The sequence below is a fragment of the Hemiscyllium ocellatum genome, chromosome 32, assembly GCF_020745735.1.
Source record: "Hemiscyllium ocellatum isolate sHemOce1 chromosome 32, sHemOce1.pat.X.cur, whole genome shotgun sequence".
NCBI lineage: Eukaryota > Metazoa > Chordata > Chondrichthyes > Orectolobiformes > Hemiscylliidae > Hemiscyllium > Hemiscyllium ocellatum.
In genome coordinates this window covers 42,471,874-42,495,080 of record NC_083432.1, presented here as the reverse complement: position 1 = coordinate 42,495,080, position 23,207 = coordinate 42,471,874, and the positions used below count along the sequence as shown (strand labels likewise).

At 39.7% G+C, this 23,207-nt stretch overlaps 1 protein-coding gene across 3 annotated transcripts in view; it reads right to left on the bottom strand.

Annotated features, from left to right (window-relative positions):
• LOC132831030 (F-box/LRR-repeat protein 20) overlaps positions 1–23,207 on the bottom strand; it is a 214,301-nt gene that overhangs the window by 8,314 nt on the left and 182,780 nt on the right. For all 3 annotated transcript variants that reach the window (XM_060849068.1, XM_060849070.1, XM_060849069.1), the window contains 8 exons: positions 22,315–22,410; positions 16,389–16,515; positions 12,368–12,442; positions 10,351–10,481; positions 9,587–9,647; positions 9,053–9,097; positions 4,743–4,799; positions 1,630–1,842 (listed from right to left, as the gene is read on the bottom strand). In XM_060849068.1, coding sequence (XP_060705051.1) covers positions 1,630–1,842; positions 4,743–4,799; positions 9,053–9,097; positions 9,587–9,647; positions 10,351–10,481; positions 12,368–12,442; positions 16,389–16,515; positions 22,315–22,410 — 805 coding nt within the window. The remainder of the gene's footprint in view (positions 1–1,629; positions 1,843–4,742; positions 4,800–9,052; positions 9,098–9,586; positions 9,648–10,350; positions 10,482–12,367; positions 12,443–16,388; positions 16,516–22,314; positions 22,411–23,207) is intronic.

Genomic DNA, 23,207 nt, shown 5'->3' with positions numbered 1-23,207 from the left:
CAGGATATCCATCCAAGGTCCAATGTCATCAGTTCACATCTACATGGCAATGCATTGTTTGACAACAGTTATCAATTTCTGCTGTCAAAATCACTTGTCATGTTTTTACAGGAGAAGTGTGGAGGTGGAAAGATTTTGATAGTACGTTTTCACCCCAGGGGCTATGACACAACCAAGTCAGAAGCTTGTGGTTTCAAAGCCTATTCCAGAGTCTTAATGCCAAACTCCAGGTTGTGTTTCAGTGCAGTATGGAGGGAGTATTGCACAAACAGAATTGTTATGATGCTTCATTTGAAAGACCAAACTCATTTCACTCTGTCAGGCAGATGCAAGGAGTTCTACCCTAGTCTCTTGGGGCCAAATACTTCAATCAGATGATTAGAACAAATTATCTAGTCTTTAATTATATTATGATTCGTGGGACCTGTGTGCACATATTGGCTGCATGTTGTGACTACATGTCAAAAATATTAAAATTAGCTATAAAGCATCCTGGAGTTATGCAAGTTGTTGGAATGCTCTGATCAGGAGGACTGCTGAAGCTCACTCGTTCAGCATGGTCAAGACAGTGATAGTCACATTTATAGCTGCTAATGACATCAAGGGGAAAAATGACAGGTGGATGATCCACCACGATCTCGAAATGGCAGAGCACCCTAATGGCTCTTTCTGCTTGTATGTTCCTATGAACTCTAGATCTTTCATTCAAGGATCAACAGGTCAGCATCTTAAAATGGAAGTAGAAAAAGATATTTAAGCAAATCATCCATTCGTCATTCTGTAATTGCAGACCAGTACCACTAGATGATGCTATCCATCAGTGAGAACCATTTTGCTGGAGTATATTTTTGATCTACCAGGTTGAAGAAGTCGCAATACATGTGGAGCGTAAAACAGTGTTAAACTTATACTGGACTCGAAACACATTCCGCTTTGCGCGGCATGGATGCTATCAGGTCGGAGTTTCTCCAACATTCTATTTGTTTCAGATTTTCAGCATCCACAGCATTCTGCTTTTATAATGATACTTGAATTGTTCAGATGCTATATTCCTTCGGAACTACTGCCCTTGAAATTAGGCCGATCCTATTCATGACATGAGTACACAAATATGAACAAAACTACACGGAGAAAAACGTTTGAGCGCGCAACTAGTACCGCATTGTCTGCAGGCTCTCAAGAGGCCCCCACCAACCAATAAAATCATAAGACAACTGACAGAAATTCCTGGAAAATCTCAACAGGTCTGTCAACATCTGTGAACAGAAATCAGAGTTAACGTCTTGGGTCCAATGATCCTTCCTCAGAACAGATTAAAATCATTGGTCTGATCCGTGGCCTGAAAGGAACTTCTGAAATAAGTCACCCAAAGGTTACACATCAACTAGACTTCAGAGGTCACATATTCACAAACCATTTGTGTGTTTATCCGGAAAATATAGCTTTCCTTCTAAAATTGAAATCTTTGATCTGCATAATAAACACCAAGCAAGGTGTACTCTTATAATAAAAGCCATTAAGATGAAATGGGATATAATGGAAGATTGTGGACCATGTATTATACTCTAGCTGCAAACTAATTAATGAAAACAAGTATATTTCAAACAGACAGGAGAAAATGACACTAACCCGAAGTCTCTTGATCCCAGCACGGGTTATTTGTTGACAGTCATATAGCTCTATTCTCTCCAGACTATGACAGTTCTTTAGATGTTCGAGTGATGCATCAGTGATCAGCGGGCAGTTATCTAATTCAATCACTTCTAATCGATCGTGAGCACAGGCCCCATTCCCGAGATGGCGAATTCCGTCGTCAGTGATCAATTCACAGTGCGATAAACTCTGCACAGGGTGAAGTGTGTCAGATACATTAGCTCAAAATATGTGCAGTGCCTGCAACAGCAAAAAGAGTCTCAAATATTTAAAAGAAGCAAAGAATGAGATGTGAAAACAGATGCCATGCCAGGAAGGGACAGATCGGTTGAGAGGCTTGAAAGTTTGATTGAAAAGAAGCTATGAGAATATTTAGGGCGAGGAGGTCAATCGGGATTACCAAGGGCACTTTGACATCCACTGTTGAAATGGCAGAAGGGAAGGATACAAATAAGGCCACAGTTAGAGATTTGCAGCATTCATGTGAAATGAATGGGGGAGAGTGAGACAGAGAGCGAGACAGAGAGTGAGACAGAGACCCTAGTCAGATGGCACTGAGAGGGGTGGAAAAGGGATTTAAATCCAAGAGTTGAAATAATTTAAAACATAAGTTCTTAAAGCACAGAAATGACAGTGGGGTAAAAATCTGTTACATTCAGGTACAACTAGCCCACATTCCTATTTTAAAAATGTTCCAATCACTACTGTGATGAGTTTATTTGTTTTTCTATCAAATGGAAGTTTCTTGCAAAGGATGCTTAGTCACATTCCAAGTATGTCGGAAACCTTTGCCTTCCGGCATTTGTTGGAAGAGAAGGAAGGGGAAAGCTCTCATCAAGCAAAGATGAAATCCTAAAAGTCAGTAACAGAGAAAATGTAAAGCCATTATAGCAGAAACAGCAGTAAAGTCATCTCACATAATTAGGAGGAAACATTTCACAATAACAGCAGCAAGCCATAAATCTCATTAGCAGAGATACGAGAACAGAACCGTTTAATGAAACGCAAACAGTCAAGCAGACAGATAAAAAAAGAAGAGGAATATAAATCTACTGCAGAATTTTTATTATCTAACTTGGGTGTCTGCCACTGTCAATATTTTACTTTTATATGGCCTAAGTAGAACCTCTTTAGGGCAAAATTGGACATGTCATGATACAAAGTCTCTCCCAGTGTCTGCGTGGGTTTCCTCTGGGTGCTCCGGTTTCCTCCCACGATACAAAAATGTGCAGGTTAGGTGAATTAGCCAGGCTAAATTACCCATTTAGTGTTAGGTGAAGGGGTCTGAGTGGGTTGCTCTCCGGAGGGTCGGTGTGGACTTGTTAGGCTAAAGGGCCTGGTTCCACACTAAGTAAGTAATCTAAGTAAGTAATCTAATCTAAGTGGTAGATTGGAACAATCACAAGAGGTGAATTTCATAAACCCAACAACTGAACCACATAGGTTCACATCAGTCTAGATCACTCACTCAGTCGGAAACACCACCGCATACTTAAGACCATAAAACATAGGAACAGGAGGGCCATTCAACCAGAGCCTGCTCTGCCATTCAACTCAGATATTCCTCACATCCACTTTCCTGCGTTTTCACCCCACAGCTCTCTGCGGCAAGGAGTTCCAAAGACACTCAATCGCCAAAGAAAAAATTCTTGATCACGTGTCTGAAATTGGCACCCCTTTATTTTGAGACAATGCTCTCTGGTCAGAGATTCTCCACGAGGGGCAAAATCCTCTTAGCATTTACCCCAGCAAGCAACACAAGGCCAGTCTTGCTATTCGACTTCAATTATTAATGCAAGTCATTGCCCAGTGACCAGAGTGGTCATCGTGGGAGGATCATCAGGAAATATGCCATTCTTCCCTTCTGGAGTTTTGACAGCACTGACACATACTTGGTAAGGGAGGAAGTTAAGGAGGAGAGCAGGGAGGGGAAAAGTCAAAGGAATGAAGATAAACAAAACCAAAACTGATGTAGAAATTAGCAATTTGCAAAGTGAGAAGATTTTGCATTATAATGCTGTGCAGGCTAAAATTTTGAGCACACAGCTAAATATTATAATTTCACATGAATCTTGAAGAAAGCACATCATTATAATGAACATTAGGTACAGTTACTATGGTGGAACAACAAATAGTATCTTTACTGATCAACATAATCAAGCCTTTTCAAGATGATAAAAAGAGTCTATTGATCATGAAGAGGAACTGTTGAACCCTAATTTCTGTAACGGAAATTCAGAACATGGTACATAAAAATTAGAGCTAGACTGTCCAGCAGTGATATCAAGTAGTACTTCTCCCCACAAAGGGCAATGGAAATCTCTGACCTGTCTCAAAAAAAATTTCAAGACTGGAGATCAATTGAAAATATCAAAAAGAAGATTGATAATGCCCTTGCCTAACAAGAACCTAGTGATTACAAAACCATGGCTCGTAGGTGCAGTTTGCTCCAGATCAGCACAATTGAAAATGTGTTGCTGGTTAAAGCACAGCAGGTTAGGCAGCATCCAAGGAATAGGAAATTCGACGTTTTGGGCATAAGCCCTTCATCAGGAATGAGGAGAGTGTGCCAGGCAGGCTAAGGTAAAAAGGTAGGGAGGAGGGACTTGGGGGAGGGGCAATGGAGATGTGATAGGTGGAAGGAGGTCAAGGTGAGGGTGATAGGCCAGAGTGGGGTGGGGGCAGAGGGGTCAGGAAGAACTCAGCACCGCCCTCCTAACCTGCAATCCTCTTCCTGACCTCTCCGCCCCCACCCCACTCTGGCCTATCACCCTCACCTTGACCTCCTTCCACCTATCACATCTCCATCGCCCCCCCCCCCCCAAGTCCCTCCTCCCTACCTTTTACCTTAGCCTGCTTGGCACACTCTCCTCATTCCTGATGAAGGGCTTATGCCCAAAACGTCGAATTTCCTATTCCTTGGATGCTGCCTAACCTGCTGTGCTTTAACCAGCAACATATTTTCAGCTGTGATCTCCAGCATCTGCAGACCCTCATTTTTTTACCAGATCAGCACAACCCGATTGCAATGATGAAAAAACACAAACTCAATAAACTACTTCAGTTTTTAGCTTTCTGTTTCTACTCACCAATACTTGAAGCCGTGGGCAGTAGATGGAAAGCTGAATTAAAGTATTGTCTGTAATCTGTCAGAGAAACAGAAGTAAATTGAATCAGTGAACATTGGAAACTGAAATATACTATTTATGCTTTCCTAACACCATGGAGAAGGTAGTTTACCAGTACCTTTCAAAGGCAACTACTGGGTTAGCCAGCAACACATCCATGAATGAAGTTTAAAAAAAACAGTTCGAGTCCAATAGCTACATTACCCTCTTTCTGATGGGGGTGTAACATTGCCTCTTTTGATAACAGATAGAAGAGATGGTGCCATTCCTTAGACACTTCACAAAGATAACTGTTCAAGTCATATATTGTTATTACTTAAAAACTGGAATTCTTCACTTCAGTTCTAAGAGAATCATTCAAAAGAACAAGAAATGAACAGCTAGCTTGTGCCAAGTTAGCAAGGTTTATGCAGGGAGGAAAGTAACAATTTATTTTGGAGAGAATAGACTTTAATCATTTGCTGGATGCAAGCTTTGGTAGCGGTCCAATAGTTACCATCCAATATTTGATGTAATAAATGGCTTTAGAGCGTAATTCAGAGGGGAACGAAGCAGTCAGGAATACAAGGTACATATAGGGAAGAGACAGACCATAGCAGGCTTTCTTCCCCAAAGTGCACTATTACATCAGTGGGTTTTCAAAGCAGTGACAATTTCATGGTGATTTCTATGAATACCAGGATTTGTATTTGCAGACTTTTTAAAAAAAAAAATCAACATTTTTGAATGGTCATGACTGAATTCATGCTTTCAGCATTAAGTGGAGATGCTGATGTTGGACTGGGGTGATAAAGTCAGAAGTCACATGACATCAGGTTATAGTTCAGCAGGTCTTGGAGCACTGCTTCTTTGTCAGGTAATGTAGAGGAAGTACACAGGCCTGTGGACAACCACCTGATGTTTGGTGGTTTCTGACTGGAGTAGCATAACGACTATAATATTACACCCCTGCATGGGTTCCTGCTTCCAGTTACTACTCAGTAAAGGCCCAACTTTGAGCTGCCAATAACACCCTGACTCTGTCCAACTTAACATGGCAGAAGGGATTCTCTGCATTATGGTCCAGCCACGATCCCCTGCACAGGTGCTGAACATTCCACCAGGACCCCATGCAATGACTGGTCAATAAATGCACATGATGTTTGAAACCCTGACTTTGGAAGAAGAATTGCTCTTTTTTGTAGCAAGAACAGTAAAAGGGTAATGCTGCTGGGGAAAAAAAAATCCTATTTGTTGCAAGTTACACATAACACAAGCTGCATGTTAAGTACCAGCTTTGTTACCAGACAAATATGTTATGAGGAAAACATTAAATTATGATTGGTGCAAACAGAATTCCACATCGTTCAGAGTTTCCAGTTCAGCTACTTTACTTTTTTCAGGGATTGTTTAATCAGTCACTCCTGAAGTCTTGCAAAAACAGATATATCGTGGATTATTTAACATTTGATGAGTAAAAGGTGACCTTACGTATTTCAAAAAAATGTTGTAACAACTTAATTCTTGTTTTTATGACTAAGTACATCTGAAAATTAAAATTTTCAATGCTAAAGTAAGGCTGGAATGAGGTCCTAGAATTGTATGGCACCCAAGACAAGTAAATACGTTTTTTAAATATTCTTTCATGAGATGAGAGAGTGCAATTTGTTGCTCATTGCGAACTGCTCTAGAGGTTCTATAGCTTGTTCTATCTACTGTTGAACAGCAAGATGTTCAGTCATTACAAATAAAAAGTTTGCTAAGTTGTAGAATTTCTGATGTGAATCATAATGGGAACATAGGAGCAGTATTAGATCATTCAACCTATTGTTCTCCAAGGATACTGTTGAAAGATTAAATAAAAATGCAATCTATTTCAATAAAAACCCCTTTAATCACAAACTACAAATGATTATCCAAAACTAAAAAATAGCAAACTATGAAAAAGGTACTGAGCTTAAGTCTTTGAGCAAAACTTACATCTACTTAAATTTAATAACCTGCAGTGGGGGACATGTTGAACATCTGCACAGAAAACAAACAGATAAATCTTTTTTTGGGCGTCATTGGCCATTTGTCCAAATGTTTAGCCCTATCAATTGATTCTCAACTGTAAAGATCGTACAGGTTTTATATTTCATTGCAATTACATTGTGATTTTAGATTAATGCACCAACTGAACTAACTTTCCTCTGCATTAGGATGTTCTCAGCCCCAGTTCATGCTGCACTGTTAGTAATGGCATTCTTTAGAAGATCACTCAAAATTCTATGCACTTCAGTAATTCAAGTCAACGTTGATTGTCTCATGGTCCTGATCGACATGCCCCACCCAATCCTGCCCAGTCCAAACAAACAGATAAATTGGTCATTCATCTCTCTCTAGAATGTCACAAGCAAAAAATGGCACCCTGGTTCCCAAATAAAGTTAATTAGAGCCAGATGTACAGCATGGAAACAGACCCTTCGGTCCAACCCATCCATGCCGACCAGATATCCCAACCCAATCTAATCCCACCTGCCAACACCCGGCCCATATCCCTCCAAACCCTTCCTATTCATATACCCATCCAAAATGCCTCTTAAATGTTGCAATTGTACCAGCCTCCACCACTTCCTCTGGCAGCTCATTCCATACACGTACCACCCTCTGCGTGAAAAAGTTGCCCCTTAGGTCTCTTTTATATCTTTCTCCTCTCACCCAAAACCCATGCCCTCTAGTTCTGGACTCCCCAATCCCAAGGAAAAGAGACTTTGTCTATTTACCCTATCAATGCCCCTCAATTTTGTAAAGCTCTATAAAAGGTCACCCCTCAGCCTCCAACGCTCCAGGGAATAACAGCCCCAGCCTATTCAGCCTCTCCCTATAATTCAAATCCTCCAATCTTGGCAGCATCCTTGTAAATCTTCTCTGAACCCTTTCAGAGGTGTTTTTGAATAAGATAATTACATGCCAGAAAAATATAAGAATGCTTTTATTATAGATGCACAATGTGAAGTACTTTATTACTCATTTACTGTACTGACTAACTAAGGACCATCTGCGAATGACAGATACCAATTCTGAACTAAAGATGGTCATGTGCATTCTCAGCAGCTGCTTGAGAGTTTTAAAAACATTGAAGCTCAAAGCTTCTCTTGTTTAGTCAGATGTAATCTTGATTGTAATACTTGCGATACAACTTGGAGAATACTTGATGCAACTGATAATAACTGCACTTAGTTTGCACTTGATCTATCTTCAGCGACAAAATCACAAGTGTCAGCTACAGCACCATGATTCCAATCAATTAAGCATTGTAGTAAGAGTTTGCACGTTCTCCCAGTGTCTGCGTGGGTTTCCTCCCACAGTCCAAAGATGTGCGGGTCAGGTGAATTGGCCATGCTAAATTGCCCGTAGTGTTAGGTAAGGGGTAAATGTAGGAGTATGGGTGGGTTGCGCTTCGGCGGGTCGGTGTGGACTTGTTGGGCGGAAGGGCCTGTTTCCACACTGTAAGTAATCTAATCTAAGACAATTTGCTTTGCAAGTACAGTGAATAGAAGCTGAACACCAAGCAATTATCAATTATAGAAAATGGAATGGAGGCAAAAGATAGGGAGAACACAATAACACAGTATGGTACAGCACCGGGGTCCTGAATACAAAAACAACAACTGGGAACAAGAAACTGATGCTCGATTCCTCTTAGGAACCAAAGGATGGAGATGCTGACTTTCCCCTTCGGCAATAAACAGAATTATTGTTGGGCTTGCTGCAGTTAAAAATCACACAACACCAGGTTATAGTCCAACAGGTTTAATTGGAAGCACACTAGCTTTTGGAGCGACGCTCCTTCATCAGGTGATCACCTGATGAAGGAGCGGCGCTCCGAAAGCTAGTGTGCTTCCAATTAAACCTGTTGGACTATAACCTGGTGTTGTGTGATTTTTAAACTTTGTACACCCCAGTCCAACACCAGCATCTCCAAATCATTGTTAAAAAGCAGCTTTGACTAAAAATAAAATCTGAGGGCAGTGTCATACAATGGCCTCTCCTAATGCCAAAGAATTAAAATGAAGTGCATCAGGTTCATTGGTTTTCTTCTCATGCAATTATGTGTGGTCAACATCCAGTTGAGACTGGGACATTACACTAGACTATAATTTGTGCAGCTCGGAGATTGAACTCAGATGTTAGAGAGAGTATTACTGTTGAACTGAAGATGATCTGCAGCAAAACTGCTGTCATGAGAAAAATCAATCACCATTCATTTCATAAAGCAAAGTTTGTAAAAACACTGGAAATTGAATCACCTGAACACACTCTTCCAAATCCATCTTCTCAAGTTCATGGCAATTCTGAAAATGGAAGTAGGTTGTGTTAAGACAAAAGGAAATGCAATGACTCCCCTGCTCCCCAGTAAACACAAGCTTTATATGGTCATTTTCTGGGTCCAGACAGATTTTCTGTTTAAATGCCAAAGCAGCGTCAATAGATTAAAAATTCAAATGGAGGGCAAGAGAAATCTGATCTGCTAGGACAATTCAGATTACATATGAGTCAAGAAGTTTGACTTGTTTTGTGTTTATACTCTTCTTTGAACAGGGTGATGTTTTGTCACAAATATTAGTCAGACCAACAAGCACAGTCACAGACTCATTCTGAGCAGCAGCTACTTTCTTAAAGCAAACACTTCAGCAAAACAAACAAACAAACAAAAGCCTCTATGATGCTGAGGACTTAATCATTATTGTAGTGTATATTTTTCAGACACTAACCATTTACCGTCCAGGCACACAAGGCATTGCTTCAATGTGCAAGGCTACACTTGGGACATGTGCACTTACCCGAGCTAATGTTGTAAAGCCCACATCTGTTAACTGTGAACATCTAGCAATTTCTAATATCCTGAGAAACAAATAGAAAAATCAGTCAAAAAGGGAAAAAAAATCACAAAATTTGTCCTTTTTGATTAATGTCAAGCTTTAAATCATTAGATGTACAACTGGTGAAACAAGGGCATTATTTATTTCAAAAAGTACTCTATTAGTGATAACTTCATAAATATATCCTGAGCTTATAGAAAAAAAGAATTGCATATATAGTCCTTTCCATAGCATGTCTTCAATTCAAGTCAATTTGGTTCAAAGTACAGGTTAATGCTTTAACAAAATGGCAACCTATCCCTTCCTTTTAGACTGCGAACAAAGAATGAAAGTATTAACTGCCAGAAATATACAAATTTACAAGTTTCCTTTTCTTTTGAAACTTCATGATTTTTAAGTAATATTTTAATGCACTGTAAGTTGAAAAAACATAGGTCTAAAAAGGCAAATCTTTCAAGATCCAGTTTACTCTAATGAGTTCTGCTGACAAACTCAGTTGCTCCATTGAATGTTGTCAACAGAAGACTAAAACAGACAATCACTCAAAAAGCAAAGCACAATGTTATGAGAATGTACATAAAAAGAGGAGCTTCTCTTATGATTGACGTAACAGTGAAATGACAATTATAATCTTACATTCAGGTGGTTATGCTAGATGAATGCAACTGGAACGACACGAAAACAAGTCATTACTCAGCTGCTTCTGCTCGTGTTGTTGTACCTACCTAAGTCGAATGCAATTCTGTCCCAGTGCATTCAAAATAGCATCAGTGATGTTACTGCAACCAGAGACACACAGTGATTGGAGTTTATGACATCCTCTGCAAATTGTAATCAGTCCCTCATCTGTGATTTGCTGCAAGATGACAGAAAAACAGAAATGATTTACAGGTTGTGGATGAGATGGTGAAGAAACACATTCTTTGAATCCACTTGAATTCTCTGGCAAACAACTTGCCAATCAGGTCAACATATACCAATTTGGGCTGGGCTTCTAATGATAGATCCAATAACAGCACCAGCAGATTATGGACAGCAAACTGACTGCTTGCCCTGTCTTTCAGGAAAGAGGACATATTGTTGGACCAGGAAAAGCAACAAAAAGTGGCCAGCTAAAAACAAAACAAAAAAAAAGAGAAAGTCAGGCCAATAAGGAAATGTTAAACTGAGGCTTCAGAGTTCAAAGGGTTCAAGTACTGGTGATTGAGAGAGAAGGGAAGAGGGTGGATGCTAAGGTGAAACACAGGCAGACTTGTTGGGTCAAATAACATTTCTCCATGTCTGTTAGTTCTGATCTGCCTCCCAGTATCAATGACCACAACATTAAGCAGTTTCTACAAAATGACACCCAGCTGGAGATTTTCCTGCAAATAAACAATGTTTTTTTAAAAGTTCATACAAATAAGATGGGCCTCAAAAAAATTGAGCAGTTTAAGAGCTTTAAGATTCCATATTAAAAAGGGGAAACAGCTCTCAAATGACTCAACTTACATGCTTCCTCTATGAGGAAATGCTACAAGGAGCAATTTCCCTAAAATCTACAGAGCAAGTACAAGCAGCTCCATGATTACATTATAAGTCAGAATGGAAGAGGAGACGTCAAAGATATTTTTTAAAGGAACCTGTTCAGTGATGTTATTACACATCTTTTGAGCCAATAGGACTTGAACTGGGCCTCCTGGATCAGAAATAGGAACTTAACCACTGCGCCACAACAGCCCTAAACAGATCCACTGCTAGAAATGATTGGAACAGGACTCAATCCGTCAATCTTCAGATAGCATCCATTAACTCATGATATAACAGAATAGTGGCTGGTAACTCAGTATCAGGACAGGGCAGGGCAGTGTTTTTAAAACATAAGGCAAGGAGTAAATTAAAGAATCACAACTCAGAAAAGGTGGCCTAATTAAATACAATGCAGAGGGGGATAAAATACTTTCACCAACATGTTATTTCATTGGAAGTCTGCAAAGTTCATTGGCTTCACTATTTTGCCATTAATTGCAATATTACAAAAAGGTATTGACATCTCCAGGCACTCCATTTTTGTTTAAAAATACTTACAGGTACTGACACATCAAGGATGACTGGACTTAATTTATAATGGGTCCAGGTTCCCTCCCTGGACGGTGCCAAGAAGCACAATTAGTAGAGAACAACATCAGCTGCAAAGGGAGAACTGTTTTGCAGTAATGAGATTAGGGAATAATGGAGTGTGTCATTAAGAGTTCTCACTCTTGTCCAGCATGCAGTGGAAAGCAGTGTGTTAATGCTAGCCAAATGATGCCTTTCACAGTTGAACAGCCAACAGAGCGTTAAAATGTCTCTCGGGCAAAGAGCCATCACTGAGCTCCGCTTTCTTAATTAGGCAGCACTCAAAAAAAAGGAGGAAAATTTTAAAAATAGTCAAAAAGGCCAGGGTATTGAGACTTAGTTACAACCTAATTGTTCTTAACAGATTAAAATACAATATTGTGCGTGATTGGGGTGTCAGTTTGATTATTCCTTTTGAAATGCTAATATCCAAGGTTGGAATTTTGATGCAAGCTGTGCAGAAATCAGAATAATTGACACAATACAATATTTTTGAGAAGAAGTGAAACATTACTTCTCAGTAATAGTCTTTGAGATACTTTTTTGCGAAATGTATTTTGTTCTCATTGAAAACACTGAACTTTAACAATGTTTAGTATTTTATCTTTAAATGCTTCAGAGAGTTTCCTTATTACATGTACTTACTGAGCAAGTCTGGAGGTTCAGCGTGACCAACTCAGGACAGTGAGCACCAATGTATTTCAGAGCTTCATCTTCTAGCTGTGTGTGTGTAGCAAATTAGTATAACAAAATAGTCATTTAGCAGTTTAACCATTCTTGGTTAAAGACAGTCTGTTCATTAACTACAATTCAAACAATCACAGAAACAAAACATTTAGCTACAGCTGCTAATTGAATCATTGTTATATCCAACCTTCAGGAGGTGAAGAGAGGTGGTAAATAAACCCCACTATGACAGCAGTGACAATTTTTGAAAACTGGGATAACATAAAAATAGCATAATTCAGTGATTTAGAGTTTAAGGAACCAGAGTGCCCAATATAGCTTGGACAGTAACATTTCACATCGTCTCAATTAGTCTTTTAATAAGAAGTAATCCTATGCAAAGTCCAAATCTTGAAATTTCCACAAGAATGACTTCCACAAGTGACAGCACTGCAAAAGACATAACTTTATTCTTAAGTTGTAGCTTTACTATACAACTAGCAACAGCACTTTGTAACTGGACATTGTTGAGTACGTACATTTGCAATACAATTTAATGTTGGTGTAGATTTATGACTGATGCATTTTAAAATTAAATTTTAAATTAACTTTTGAAATTCAGGGCGAGAGACCGTAACAAAAAGGAATGTGCGATTGGCTGGTTTTGCTAGGGCAGACTTTCAGACTGTCAGGCAGGCAATTAAAAGAGACAAAAAGAGACAGTGACAGACAGAGAACAACACCAAGAAGAGTTATAGCTGCTGCAGTCAGATGAGGCAGGGACTATTCTCTGCACATTTTGCCTGTTAACTGACATTCTAGGTATATGTTCTAGGAAGATAGAAAATTAGACAAGGAGTTGGTCATTTGGTTCATTAAACATGCTCAACTCGATCATACTGATTTACATAAACACCATTTTCCTGTACACTCTCAGCTCCCTCGACATTTTCTAGATGAGAAAATGGATCCCATGGAAACTTAAGATCACAGGCAGAGTCACCTTGCTGAGGCCAGGAGAAGCGAGGTTGGTTTGGGAATTCAGAAGGGGCAGAGGGAAATTATCTTTGGTATACAACTCCAATAAGTTGAGAGAAATGAGCCTTTGGAAGCTGGAAATAACTTTGAACTGTTCACTGAAACGATTATAACTTTGCAAAGACTGCAGCATAATGTGTAAACATTGTTTTGGATTACTGGTTGCCATGAAACTATGAGAAATTACTTAACACACAACTAATACTCTATTTAGTCAATATTAATTTTAGTTTATTTGTAACAGTAAAGTTTTAAAACATCAAATGTCACATGATTCTGTTAAGTCAGAGTTTCCATTGATTGACTATTTTCGTAACAAGGTGTTTTCAGTTATTCAAGAACACAATGTGTATAGCATAAACCTGATCAGCTTCTGAACTGAAGCAGAGATATTTGGCTCAAGGGAGCACACTGCACCACAACACTATCCCCAGGCCAATGCTGAGTCTAGGTTAAGATTTTATTTACATTGAACTGCAACTGCAGTGAAATGCAATATTGGTCCACAATATTTTTTCTTACTGGAAATTATAATATTAACAGTACAGAATCTGGCTATCCAGCTCCACAGATCCAACGAGAGTTAGTCCTCCACAAAAACAAAAATTTCCTCCTATTTATCTTCATCTAATCCAATCAACACTTCTACTTTACTTCCTGTAATCTGCTTATCCAATAGATGGGGAGGTGGTGGCATAGTATTAATGGCAATACAGAACCACAGATTAACATCTTGGCAGATATGGTTCAATTCCCAGCAGTAAAAAAAAGTGTGAAATCAATTTTAAGAAGTCTAGAATTAAAATCTGGCCCAATTCAACCATTGTCAACCATTATAAAGCCCGCCTGGTTCACTAATGTCCTTCAGAGAAGAAAAATACCATCTTTAACCTGGGCTGGCCTACACGTGACTCCAGGCCCACAGTGATGAGGGGGACTCTAATGCCCATCCCTAATTGTCCAGGGGGCAGTGAAGTTCCCAGATTTAGATTTATTAGTGATAAACATCACTAATAGTTCTAGTCATCACGAGTGGAAACAAATCTTTTCTACCCTTGCAAATCCTTTTGATAACCTTCAAATAAAAGCAAACTCTGGAAATACTCTAAAGAAAACATGCTTTCACTTCTGGGATCTAATGGAGAGAAGCAGATCTCATCAAAATGTATTATCGCATTTGTCATAAACTACAATACAGGAAAGAAGAATAGGTCATTACTGCAGGAGGGCAAGCCAGAAGAAGCACCAGGCAAATCCAAAAATCAGATGTCAGCCTGCTGAAGCTACAAAATAGGAGTACTTGTATGCTAAACAGAACATGTAGCAAGAAAAGACACATGGCTAAGTGATCACACAACCATGGGGGTCTAAGCTCAGAGTCTTGCCACATCTTTTCATGACTATGAGTGGACAATTAAATACCTCGCTGGAGGAGAACCACTCTATAAAAGTTCCTCAAAGCAGTGGCTTAACTCAACTATCTTAAGCTGCTTCAAAGACCGTCCTGCCATTCTAAAAAGTTAGGCGAGGAACGTTCACCAATGACTGCACAATGTTGAACACCACTCAAGACTTCTCAGAAAATGAGGCTTTGCTTATCAAAATGCAGCAAGGACTGGAACAACATCCAGATTTGGGCAGATGACTGGCAAATAATCAGGCAACAATCATCTCCAACAGAGAATCTAACTACAAGTTCCTGAAATCCAATTGCATCATCATCACTGACGTAATACCTCACTTCATCATTCTCACAATTATCACTTAATAAAAGTTGAACTCGACTAGCCATATAAATACTTTGGCTATAACACCACGTCAGGTGCTAGCAGTGCACTGAATAACTAATCTCCCAATTCCAGAAAGCCTGTGCACCATCCACAAGGCCCAAACCAGCAGCGTGATGGAACAAACACCAAAATTGTCTGGATGAGTGCAACTTCAACATTCAAGAAGCTCGACACCTTTCAACACAAAGCAATCTGCTTGATTAGCATCTCATCCATAAACATCAATTCTCTCCACCAATTGGAATAGCAGTAGCAGTGTGTACCAAGAGCTACACTGTAGACATTTAACAATGCACCTCCTACCGCACCTTCCAAACCTACAATCGCTATCATTTAGAAGGACAAGGGCACCAGCTTTGTCGAAGACCACCTGCAAATTCCCTTCAAAGTACTCACCAACCTGACTTGGAAGTGTAGTGTCATTCCTTCAGTGTTACTGGAGTGAAAGACCTGAAACTCTCACTAATAATATTGTGGCCTAACCACACCAACTGAACTCCAGCAGTTCAATGCAGTAGCTCACTACCACCGTCTCAGGAATAGACAATAAATGCTGGCCTACAATTCCTACCCCCCATTAAATGCATTAAAAAAGCCCAAATTTTCAGGTCGGATCATTCAATTAGGCCACAGTTAATCTGTATGTACATTTACCCACTAATTCCATACATTTAATACTCTGAACTAAAAAATCTAATCGATTTCAGGCTTGAAACTTTCAATGAATCCAGCATCAACAGGTTTTTTTTTGGAGGGGGGGGTGGGGTTGAGGAGTGAAGTGTTCTAGAATTTTACTATCCTTGTGCAAAGAATTGCTTCTCACTTCATGCGTTAGAGCAACCTTGCTTTCTTTGTAAAGTTGTATCTGAAAAGGATGAGAATTGTGCAAAGATTGCAAGGTGATTACTGAAATACTTATAGGCAGTTTTGTAATTCTAAGACAATAATTACTGCTGAAATACTTCTGCAATACTCCAGTTCAATCTTTGTATCAATCACGTTGCTTTAGTTCAAAACAAGCATGTGATCACAGGAGAGAAGCTAAAAAGCCTTTAGCATTTTAAGATGCCAATCCAGTGTAGTCAGCTGGACTATTTTTTTTCAAAAAGCTTCACTGTTGTTCCAGCAACCGCACAATATAATCCATTTACATGATGGATCATTACACAGACCTGTGTACATCCTTTAAGAAACAGAGCCTTCAATCCACCGCAGCCTCTCACTAGTGCCTGTATCCCATCCTTCGTCACCTGGTCACACCAGGATATATTCAGCTGTTCTAGAAGTGGACATCCCTCACTGAAAACAAACAAACCTCTTTAAGAATAACTGTAGACATGTGACAGTGGTAAAAAAATTGCACTTGTAACTTTAAGCAATATGTAAAAGGATTGGTCCACTGATCCTGAGTTTGCAGCAAGAATGCTTAGCTCGCTGGCACAAAGTAGTTCTCCCACCAATCCAATATTACATGGTCAATTATCTAACCAAAGCTCCTTCTAATAGTGCAGGATCACTGAATAAACAATGAGAAAATATCAGTAGAATGAAAAACATTACTTTGCTTAAGTTAAAAGTAAGAGCAAGTGAAACATTTTTATTTACAATCAGATGAACATAGGATATGAGTTTGCAATGTATTAACTGGTTGGACCACATCAAGATGATCAGTCACAAATGACAAGGTTCAAATTTAAATTGTTTATTAGTCAACCCCAAAATGCACTTTTACACAATGCAGTGTATTCTTATTTAAAACTTACCAACTTTGTGTTTGTTCTTTCTTCCATTATCAGAACTGAGTAATAATGCTGTATTAAGTGACTATTTAACAGTGGGGTGATAATTAACAAGATGCAAGCAATGTTTTATCTTCTCTAGTTATTTGAGAGCTACCCATTTATAAACAATGTTAGTTTGCATATGAATACTGATGATGCATACTCATGACTTAGAGATTGTTGCTAAATTATCAGACCACTTATTCAGTACATCCAGTACTGGAGGAACAGAAATTTCCTCCAATTAAGTGCTAGAATAATTGAAGACATTGATTTCAGCCCATATTCAAAATTCTGTCTCTGCCTACTGACTCCAGCCCTTTCCCTGCCAATATAGAGACTAAACCATTTTGTTCAACGTTGGTAGCACATTTAAGCCAGAGATGAGTTGCAAATTCATACTGGTGTGGCATCACCAAGACTGTCTACTTTCATCTCCCCAACATGCCCCCTGTCTCAGCTCATCGATTGTTGAAACGCTCATTCATACCTTTGTTATTTATAGGCCTGACATTGTTGGCATTTAACATACTTAACTGATCTAGAGTAATAGATAGATACAGCAGAAACAGAGCCTTTGGTCCAACTCATCCACCTGACCAGAAATCCTAGATAAATCTAGTCCCACCTGCCAGAATTTGGCCCATATCCCTCTAAATGCTTCCTATTCATATACCCATCTAGATGCCTTTTACATGTTGTAATTGTACCAGCCTCCACCACTTCCTCTGGCAGCTCATTCCATACATGCACCACAGTGTGAGAGAAAATGTTGCCCCTTAGGTCCTTTTTAAATCTTTCCCCTCTCATCTTAAACCTTTGTTCTCTAGTTTTGGACTTTCCCACCCCAGGGGAAATATCTCGTCTATTTATCCTATTCATGCCCCTCATGATTTTAAAAGGTCACCCCCCTCTACCTCAGATGCTCCAGGGAAAATAGCCCCAGTCTACTCAGTCTCTCCCTGTAGTTCAAACCTGCCAACCCTGGCAGCATCCTTGTATTTTTTTTCTGAACTCTTTCAAGTTTCACAATATGCTTCCTATAGCATCTACTATTGGTGCCAATGATTTCAGTTACCTGGTCTCCACACTTCGAATTTCCTCTCTACACTTTTGGTCTCACTTCTTTCATTTAATACATTTGTTCAAAGCTAACTCTGACTATGACTTTGGTTCATCCAATCCAAAATATCATGTAGCTCAAAGTCCTATTTTGCTTCATAATACTCCCTTGAGGTACCTTGGGACATTTTATTATGTGCTATAATGAATATAAATGGTTAATGCTGTAGATTGAACCAGGAGAAATTTCAGCTACTTGCCTGAGTAATCACTTTCAAAAAACTTTTCTGCAATTTACACACCCCTCCCTCTCGCACAATGCCACCATTAATTCACTGAGGAATTTCATCAGAGATCTCAATACATTAGAAAATAGAGTAGTACAACTTTAATTTCCCTTGTGGCCTAGACATGTAAATATTTCACTCCTATCATGGTCACAGTGCTTTAAAATCAACTTTCCTTTTACAGCCACACAGACAGAACAATGCACTTTTGTCGTTAATCTACTGCAAATGATTCCCCAATGATATAAAAGATATTAAAGAGAATAAAGAACCTCCAGACAGCATCATATTCAGAAATTGGAACCTTCCAATTACGGAAGGAATCAGAAGCTGCTATTTAAATAAATTAAACCAGTGCACAAGATTAAAAGAGATCAAGGCTGTGGTTAATCTCAGAGTTTAGTTGCCACTCCCATGGACTTAAGGTTGTTGAAAATTTATGGTACAAATTCTAAAAACCTCTTCTGATTACATTTCATTACATATTTGTAACATATCTCCTAGGTTCTGATATATTCCTAGAATTTGGGCATCACTAGCCAGGCCAGCAATGAAGCTGGTGATGAGCTATCTTATCAGGAACTGCTTATTCTATGACTTGACTCAACCGAGTAGCTGACTGGACCACTTACATAGGTCAAACCAGGTAAAAATGGTGGGTGGCCTTCCCCAATAGACATTGGTGAAACATTTGTTTCTTTTGATCAAATGGCAAACCGATAGCTTGGTGGTCCCCTCAAACTGAATTCTCCACCTGGACTGAGGGAACTGGAGCTCAAATCCTTTGGTTATTAATTTAGTAACATAATTACTGCCTAGAATGCTGCCAATGATGCAGTTTTAGAACTGTGGCTTAGCAATCCTGCAAAATTATTGCTTAAGGCTCCTGGATTCAAATCAAGGTTATAATGCGTGAAAGCTACTACAGCTGTATTCAGTTGCCTGTCCTTCTTCAGAGAGGTATTACCTTTAGAATTACAGATGGAGCTTGTACTGTAGCAGAAGTCACACACTTACCTTCACATTTTTCATACTCGACTACATTTCCCCAATTAGTGCTCTATTTCATGTCAGCGTTAATCTTTGCATATATGATTAGTTACCAATCTGCACTGAGAGTTATAGAGCGTTCAGTTGGTCATACTATTCTCAACAATGAAATAAAAAAAGAAAGACCTAAAACAAGTGATAGAGCATCCAATCACATCACCCAACATAAAATGGCACTGTAGATCACTAACGTCAGTTGAAGAATTATGATGGAATTCTGAAATTATAAAAGGATTGTGGGTATGTTCACCAAGCTGGGAAGTTGATTTACAGAAGTTTCGTCCCCCATCTCGGTGACACCTTCAGTGCTTTGGAGCCTCCTGTGAAGCGCTGCTGTACTGTCTCTCTCTTCTTGGATTCATTTGGTTCAGTTTCTGTTGCTTCCAGTTGTTTGTTGTAGTGACCGGTACATTGAGCCTAGGTCAGTGTGTTTATTGATAAGAGTCCGTGGCTGAGTGCCATGCCAGTCCTATGTTTAGCTTATCTATGATTGTTGTGTTGCCCCAGTCCAATTTGTGGTCCTTGTCATCTGTGTGTATGGCTACTAGGGACAGCTGGTTGTGGAGTTAAGTGGCTAGTTAGTGTTCGTGGATGCGGATTGCTAGCTGTCTGTTTGCCCTATCTAGTGTTTCCTGCAAATACGTTAGTTTTGCTCATGATGGGTATAGGGTCCTTTGTCCTGTAGAGTTGTTGGCTGAGCATACCTATACGTTTATGGGCTGTCATGAATCCCAATGGTTGGAGAAGTCTAGCTTTAAGTTCAGAGACTTTTTTTTAAAATGTAAGGTAAACATCTCTGAACTGACAGCCAGATATCTCCAACCACACAGATTCATGACAGTCCATAAACTGACAGGCACAGACGACAACTCTCCAGGACAAAAGACCCTATACCCATGTGCAAGACTAATGTAATTTCCATGCAAAGACTGCATGAAACACTAGATAGGGCAACCAGACAGGCAACTAGCAATCCAGATCCATAAACACCAACTAGCCACTAAATGTCACGACCAACTGCCCCTTGTAGCCATACACACAGATGACAAGGACCACAATTCGACTGGGACAACACAATGACCAAAGGACAAGCTAAACTTGGTACTGCCAGATAATTTCTAGAAGCATGGCACTCAGCCACAGACTCTAACAACAAGAACACTGATCTAGGCCCAAAGTACCGGTGACTACAATGAACAAATGGAAGCAGCAGAAACGGAACCAAACATATCCCAGAAGAGAGACAGATCAGCAGCACTTCACAGGAGGCTCCAAAGCACTGAAGAGGTCACCTAGAGAGGGGGTGCAACTTCTACAAATCAACCTCCCAGCCCTGCGAACATATTTACATCCTGCACCAGAATCACAAATCTTTACACAAACCTTGACTTACAAAAAAATTACATTGATCCAAAAATGATTTACTTGGGAAAACAGCTTTGCCTTTCTGCATTGAAGTCTTACTTTAGTATGCTTGCCTGAAGAGGCTATCAGAGTTTCCTTTTGTGCCTCTAACTTTCCTGTCCTCCCAAAAGAACAGCACATCCTTACAGTGGTGTTGCCAAAACTTTAGATCTCAGTAATGAGAAGGTTGACCTTCACAATCACAGTTGTCTGTCGCTGTGCTCAGGTATTTCAAATTTCGTGCAACATTGGGCTCTCTCAGAGCAGCTGTTAACCAAGTTCAAATCCAAAAGAAGAAATTTGGCTTTTATTTTACTTAAAGACAATTAAGTCAATTATGCAACCTCCTCTCTTGTTATTCATTTGACTTGTGCCAAATGATGGTTCAGCGCTTTGCAGTGGGAAGGACAATAAAATGCGAGAAAAAAGGATTGTTAGCCAAGTGTTCAGATCTTAAAAATGTTGGCTCTGAATTGGGAACCACTAAAATAGTGAAATTTTGCTGCCTCCTCCTTTACCATCCCCTGTTTCATGGCACATCATGACAAAGGCCACATTTTAAGGGGCAACTTTCCACCTCAGCCGAAAAGTCAGTGGGGGCAGCAGCTGTGGTCCAAACAGCTATCCTGCTGCCATTTAAATTAAAGAACAGTGCCAATTATTTTAAGGCAAAACATCCATCCTACTTCAGGAGAAAATCCCACTATGTAGAGCTGACAACCTTTTAAACCAGCCGCTCCATAGACCAACCGATGTTAGTGAAAATACTGGGACTATAGGTAACCCCAACATGCCGAGAAGCCTGAGTAACTTCATAGTGAGGAGCCTTAGGAAGCCAGGCAAAGGAGCATGACAGGATTACCTTTTGGACTGAGAGTGCACATGGAATACCCCCCCCAAAAAAAACACTCCTTTCCCAGCATTAGCCCTCATGCTTAAAACAGAAATTGCTGGAGAAACTCAGCAGACCTGGCAGCATCTGTGGGAAGAAAGCAGAGTTAACATTGAGTCCAGTGACTGAAGAGTCCACTGAGAGTACAAATACTGGCAGTGACAGGACAAGATCCTTATGTGGCATTAATTGGCCACTTACATGCCTCAATAAGCCTAAGGGTGGGTGAGTGGACTGCACAGCATCTCTCCTACTCCTACCCCAGAAAGGTTTCAGACAGAGTGGGAAGACCAGGTAAGCCCCTCTTGGATTTTATATGCCCCACCAGCTTTAAGCATGCTGTACTGGAATGAACTTTCTGAAAGTAGCTCCCTCTTAGAAGGCATTTCAGCCACTGCAACCGAACACGATCCAATTATTATTGCAAGTGTCAATTGGTATTATGCATTCAAATCTTGAAAGTGTCTACCTTTTAATTTACAATTTACCAAAATTCATTGCATATCACAGTGTAAAAACAGGTTCACAGATCAAACATTAAACATAAAGTACTTACAAACTGTACTAAAAGTTAACTAAACACAAATTAGTAATTAATTAAAGTTCTGAATCACAAACTCACCTCAGAGCTTTCAAAGAAAGGTTTGTTATAGATGTGCATGAAGCTAGGTCGAGACTTCTTAGCTTGGAGCAGAATTTACTTAGACTAGTACAGGTTCTGTAAAGAAGCACAACCCATAAGTTATCAAGAATCCAATCCCCATTCCACCACAATCTCATTATTTGAGAGCTATTCTCCAATTATTTTGGCAAGGATTCACCCTCCTTCGTTCTCTCCACAGTTCCTGTCTAACACACTGACTCTTTGCAGCATTGTCTCAGTTGTAATAATGGCAAGAGCAGGCAGACAAAATCCTAACAATCATGGTTTTGCTTAACAGCAGGATTTACTTACATGAAAACCCGACTTGCTGAAATAAGTTAATTGCACTCATTTAAAACACAGAGTTAAGTCATGGGAAAAGTAAACTGACCATTCAGCATTTTAATTTCCTGTACTATGGATCGAAGAATGCAGTTAGAGTAAAGAACCTGGGTGAGATGGGATATCGAAAATGGCAGAGAGAACAAAATCAATTTCAGCAACTATAATTAAAATTAATCTAGGTCTTTCACTATATCATGTGATTGCTGGTTTGCGCACAGATTTATCTTTACAAGAGAAATGGACTGTATAATTGGATTGGAAAATTGCAATGTGTCGCAATTATTTGAGAGGGAGAGAGGGCGTGTGAGAGTGATCATGAGAGAACATGAAAGGAGAGAAAAAAAAGTGTTGCCATTATTTGAGGGAGGACCGGTGCAAGCACAGGGCGAGAGGGTGAGAGAGAGAGGGCGAGAGAGAGGGGGCGAGAGAGAGAGAGGGCAAGAGAGAGAGAGAGAGAGAGAGAGAGAGAGAGAGAGAGAGAGAGGGGGCGAGAGAGAGAGAGAGGGGGCGAGAGAGAGAGAGCTCGC